Source organism: Orycteropus afer, unplaced genomic scaffold, assembly GCF_000298275.1.
Source record: "Orycteropus afer afer isolate SDZICR_OR568_19922 unplaced genomic scaffold, OryAfe1.0 scaffold00239, whole genome shotgun sequence".
Classification (NCBI taxonomy): domain Eukaryota; kingdom Metazoa; phylum Chordata; class Mammalia; order Tubulidentata; family Orycteropodidae; genus Orycteropus; species Orycteropus afer.
In genome coordinates, this window is record NW_006921826.1 from 429,668 (window position 1) to 435,667 (window position 6,000).

The 6,000-nt window shown below is 34.8% G+C and overlaps 1 protein-coding gene across 1 annotated transcript in view; it reads right to left on the reverse strand.

Annotated features, from left to right (window-relative positions):
- The window catches only part of CEP170 (centrosomal protein 170), a 200,486-nt gene that overhangs the window by 98,159 nt on the left and 96,327 nt on the right, over nt 1-6,000 (reverse strand). The window contains exons 4-6 of the mRNA XM_007949140.2: nt 3,131-3,189; nt 2,879-3,041; nt 1,769-1,903 (exon numbers count right to left, since the gene is read on the reverse strand). Of these exons, the coding sequence (XP_007947331.1) occupies nt 1,769-1,903; nt 2,879-3,041; nt 3,131-3,189 (357 nt within the window). The remainder of the gene's footprint in view (nt 1-1,768; nt 1,904-2,878; nt 3,042-3,130; nt 3,190-6,000) is intronic.

The following is a 6,000-nucleotide window of genomic DNA, read 5'->3' on the forward strand; positions in this document are numbered from 1 at the left end:
CTGTGAGAGGCCAATGAAGTAAGAGTTGAGACCTTTTGGGAAAGTTCTTTTGTCTTCTGGGAGGTTTTCTGGAAGCAACCTTTGCTCTTTTCTGCTGAATATGCTAAAAGTAGCACACAGCCCTGACTACTGCTCTCAAGCAGCCTCTGACTATGAGGGGAAACTACCTTAGTATGCAGCCACTGTGGACAGCAGGGCTGAGAGATGGAGAGAAATTACTTGATGACCCTGTTGAGATGCTGGACTCACCAACCTTGAAAGGGTTCAGTTATGTAAGTAAATTCTCTTCCTGTTTAGTCTTTGGTAGGATTTCTGCCATTTGCATTTGAAGGCATGCTATGTAACAGGTTCTGATATTGGGCATGAAGAAATTGGTTGGTGACACAAAAGCAGCTGTGATAGAAAAACACTTGCAAAGCAGACGTCAGTTTGGGGCACTATACGATCAAGTTGATAATGTCAGCTTTTTTAGACTCATATCCTAATACAATTCCCAAACCAAATGCGCTGCCGTGGAGTTGGATCTGACTCATAGCAACCTCTCCTGGGGTTTCCAAGGCTATAGCACTACGGAAGTAGATTGCCCAGCCTTTCTTCTGAGGAGTAGCTGGTGGGTTTGAACAGCCAACCTTCTGGTTAGCAGTCAAATGCCTTAGGCACTAAGCCACCAAGGCTCCTCCTGATATAATTAGAGTATATTTAAAGAGCCAGTGTTCCTATTCTCCAGTTAAGGAAAATGTCTTACTGATTTTGTATGACTAGTGTCACAAGTAGAAACCTGAGAAGGGCTCAGACTAAGTCTTCAATACTGATCCCTGCTTCTTGTGTTTAATTTTTCCAGTTCTGGATCCTTATCTGCTATTATCACAGAAACTGAGTGCTTCATTCTTAGGTTTTATTGTCTCTACACCAGATCCTTATGTGACAGACAATAGATATCTCAATTTATTTCCTGGTTTTCTGGCTTTATGTACACTTAGGTCACTACTAAATCTCTCCAACAAATTATTATGTTCCCTGACTATTAATCTGAGACTCTGGTCCAGAACTATTTCTTTTTTCTGGCTTCCAAACTCAGCTTATCTTGTTCCTACTAAATCCCAATACTGAGTTCTGAGATTTTAAAGAAATTTTAATTTTACATCACATTTCTGAACATAGTAGAAATTATTTACTTCAAAATGTGGTATGTTGTTCTTGTTGCTATGTGCCGTTAAATCAGACCTGACTCATAGCAACCCCTCCTTGGGTTTCTAAGGTGGTATCACAATGGAAGTAGATTGCCCAACCTTTCTTCCAAGGAGTCTCTGGTGGGTTTGAACCGTCAGCCTTTTGGTTAGTAGTCAAGGGCCTTAGGCACTATGCTAAAATATGATATATGGTTGTGAATATAATAAAAACACATAAAATTAGTGTGTAGCTATTTTGGTCTCATTGATACATTTTAATAATTACTTAAAAATACTAAAATGGCCAATATTACCAATTTATTTTTCAAGTTTTAACAAGCTCAAAAGATAGAAAAAACAAGCTCAAAAGACAAAAAAATTATTTTAAATAAAAAATATAGAGATATTATAATACTTTATAAGAATCAATCATAATCAAGAATGTAAAACTAAAATAACATTGCCATTAAAATATACATCAACTCTTTAACAATTTATGAAGGACCAGACATCTCTTTTCAAAGTAGAAAGAGTTTTTCTTAAATTGTAAGATCTTCCCAATATATCCATTTAATGTAATAGTCAATGAGAGCTTTTACCTGATATTCCAGTTTCAAGATTTTTTTCTTCAGGTTTGCCATTTGACTTGACAGCACTTTGTTCATCCACCTCATCATCCCCCCACCATGATGGCTGCCCATATAATGGAGTACCACGGGGCATAGCAGAAATATCTGGAAAGAGGTGGGAAAAATCTGTCTACAGTAGATGAAACAGAAAAAAAATACGCTTTCGCAGAATGCTAAAACTGACTCATTGGATTATTAAATTTAAAAAAAAGCAAAAGCACAGTTTAGATAGCTGAAAAGTACTCTAAATCGAATTAACAGTATTTGTCCAAAATCTTACCATACCAGACATGACTAAGTACATGAAAATTTACACTGGCAAGTATCTAAGTAATGAAGCCTACTTTCTCCCAATAATTTTTTCTTTAAGTATATAATTTCTTTGGTATATAAGTGAACCACTTATAACAAATGGTCTTTGATTTAAAAATGTAGACAGGAAGTAGACTCACTAGAACAAGTTAAGAGAAACTAGGCAATAATCAGCTAAGGAAGAAAGAAATCAGTCTGCTCAAAAACAGCTCATTAAGCCTAAATATAAAAGGGAAAATTAAATTTTAGCATTAGAAACCACTGTTAAAATTTTTTAAAAAGTCCAGTGGCATTGAATGCCTATTAATTAATTAAAATTACTGCTTTTATTTGAATGAGATTATGAAAAGGATTTTTCACAATGAGTAGAAAATGCTAAATATAATCATTACAATGAGATAGCATTATTCAATATCTTAATTTTTTTCCTGTTAAGTCCTATTTAAGTCATAATTCAGAAGAAAAAGCAAAAATGTAAAATAATAATATGTTAAGACTTTATTTCCTTCAAATATTTATACATATTAAGCATACCTAAACACAGGTCATATATAAATAATCAATCATACATTTTATAATGGCTTCTAATGAAAGCACTGGCTGAATGAAAGCCCATAAAGGTAAGACATATAAAACTGTTAAATCATCATTAATTTTATAAATCACTTAGTAAACATCTAACTATACATGGTCAATTTTTAAAGAACAAAGTACATAATTTCTCCACAATCAAATAGAAATATTGTGTTTTCAAAGAGATTAACTTACCCATGGCTTTTTCCTCAGACTTTAATGCTTCTGTGGCTTTGTGCTGCACTTCTGGTACAGTATCTGCTACCTTTGAGTCTATGCTTTTGGCACAGGCAGATTTTGATAATTCTGATTCTGAAGATTTTTGGGACAACTGAAGCTGAATGGTAAACTTCTCATGCTATAAAACATTGAAAACTGAAGTGAAATGTCCATGAGTGAAATCAACCCTAGTAAGTAGAAGAGTTACAAAAGAAATAAATTTTTTACCTTCAGAGCTTCTTCAGGGACTCTCATCTCTCCTCGTACTACAGTGAAAAGGTTTGTATGTAAACAGGGCTAAGGAAGAATATTATTTCAAAATTCTAATGATTAAGCTTAAAATGAGTATCAAATAAAATTTAGAAATTATCTTACTTTTAAAAGAGAATAATTACATCCCTCTTAATGGTAACATGTTAAAAAATATTTACAAACATGGAAATTTTCATTTTGAAATGCTAGAGAAAATACCCTTAAAATCTAGCAAGTACTTCTAAACTTATATGGTAAGTTGCTTTTCAAAAACCAAACAACTGGATGAGTAAGAGCACAAAAGATATTTTGAGTTTTCACTAACTGCAATGTTGGAAAAGGACCTGGATAAAATTAAACTGATAGCTACTCATATAAACTTAAAAGGAATCATATCATCCGTGATTATCCAATAGCAAATCTTGAAGGAATCTGATTACACACTTCAAAAACACTAATAAAAATGAAGCTCATTTTGCAAATGCAAAATAAATGAAATAATTAGAGTCTTTACAGTAACCACAATCACCCCTTTCCACTACGAATTGCAATCACAGTCATAGTACATTATCAAACAACTGACCCTACACAGATTAGAACCAAATGCTAGATCCCATAATGAATGCTTTCATTGTTAAACCAAAAAGAACAATGCTTCTGTATATTAAAAAGGGTCTATTCACTACACAGCAGAGGTCACATTTCCCACGATTTCTTAACCCTGTAAAGAAAGGACTTTTTATAATCATGCATTAAATCGTGTTGTTCTTTACCCATTTGAAGCACCCGTGATTACTAGGGTTGTTGTTGTTGCTAGGTGCTATAGGGTCACTCCCAAATCATAGCAACTCTATGTGAAACAGAACAAAACACTGCTTGGTCCTGCATCATCATCACAATTGTTGCTGTGTTTGAGATCATTGCTACAACCACTGTGTCAATCCATCTTCCATTTTTTTGCTACCTTCTACTTTACCAAGCATGATGTCCTTCTCCAGGGGCTGGTCCCTCCTGATGACATGTCCAGAGTTTTTAAGACAGAGTCTTGCCATCCTCACTTCTAAGGAGCACCCTGGGTGTACTTCCTCCAAGACAGATCTGTTTGTTCTTCTGGAAGCCCACGGCACATTCAATATTTTTCCAACATCAAAACTCAAATGCATTGATTCTTCAGTTTTCTTTTCTCATTTCCAATTTTCACATACATATAAGGTAAATGAAAATATCATGGTTTGACTGCTGCATTCATGGGTATTGATTGTGGACCCAAGTATCCAACAAAATCCTTGACTACTTAAATCTTATGTTTATCATTATGGTGTTTATTGGTCCAGTTATAATGATTTTTGTTTTATGTTGAGGCATAATCCATATTGAAGGCTGTCACCTTTGACCATCATTAGTAAGTGCTTCAAGTCCTCTTCACTTTCAGCAAGCAAAGTTGTATCATCTGTGTATTGCAGGTTGTCTTATTAACACTCCCAATACTGCATTCTTCTTCATACAGTCCAGCTTGTCACATTATACGCTCAACATAAAGAATGAATAGGCATGGTGAAAGGATACAACCCTGATGCACACCTTTCCTGATTTTAAGCCATGCAGTACCTGCTTGTTCTATTTGTACAACTATGTAAGTTCTGCATGAGCACAGTTAAGTGTTCTGGAATACCCGTTTTCTTGACAATGTTATCCCTAATATGTTATGATCCACAAATGCCTTTGCATTGTCAGTAAAACATAAGTAAACATCTTTCTAGTATTCTCTGCTATCAGTCAAGATCTATCTGACATCAACAATGATATACACTGGTCCACGTTCTCTTCTGAATCAAGAGAACAAAATAATCCTAAGTATGCAACTAATAACAAAGCTTCAAATTATGTGAAACAAAAATTTCTGCAAGGAGATATAGATTATCCAAAATTATTGCATGAGATTTCAATACCTCCTTCTCAATAACTAGTACAATAATTAGACAATAAATCAGTAAGATAAAAAACAATAAATAAAAGAGCAACACTATCGACTACCTTGGCCTAACTGACATCTGTGCAACTAAATAACAAACTTACAAATAACTTGAGTAGAAGAAGGAAAATTAGAAAGTATTTTGGTGCTATAGTAGTACTCAGGGAGAAATTTATAGCACTAAATGTCTATATTAGAAAGGAAGAAAGTTCTCAAATGAATGACATCAGTATCTACCTTAAGAAAGTAGAAAAAAAAAGTAAATTAAACCAAAGTTGTTGTTGTTGTTGTTGTTATGTGCCGTCAAGTCGGCCCCGACTCATAGCGACCCCTCCTTGGGTTTCCGAGGCAGTATCACCACGGAAGTAGGATTGCCCAACCTTCCAAAGTAGTAGAAAGGAAATAATAAACACAGCATAAATCAAACAGGAAAGAAAAGAAAGACAGAGAGAGAGAGAGAGAATCCAATGAAGCCAAAAACTGGTTCTTTGAGAAAATTCTTCCCATTTTCTCCACTAAACCTGCTCGAGTACAGAATTCTCCGTATCAATTAATGGTGGACTCCATTTAACTATATTTTTCCAATTGTTCAGGTCAAAAGCTTGGATTAATCCTTCACTCTTCCCTCTCTCACATTCTACATGCTATCTAATCAGGAAATCAGACTGTATCTTCAAAACATATCCAGAATTCTACCATATCTTCTATCACTTCTCAAAGAATTGGCCAGAGAAAACCTTATGAATAACAAAGAAACACTGTTTGGTACATTACCACACACCTTTAGGAATAGTCCGTTTAGGCTAAAAGGCTCGCAAAACAGGACTGGGAAAGAGCTGCAACATCTGAGTAAACCCAGCCTTACTCATATGGA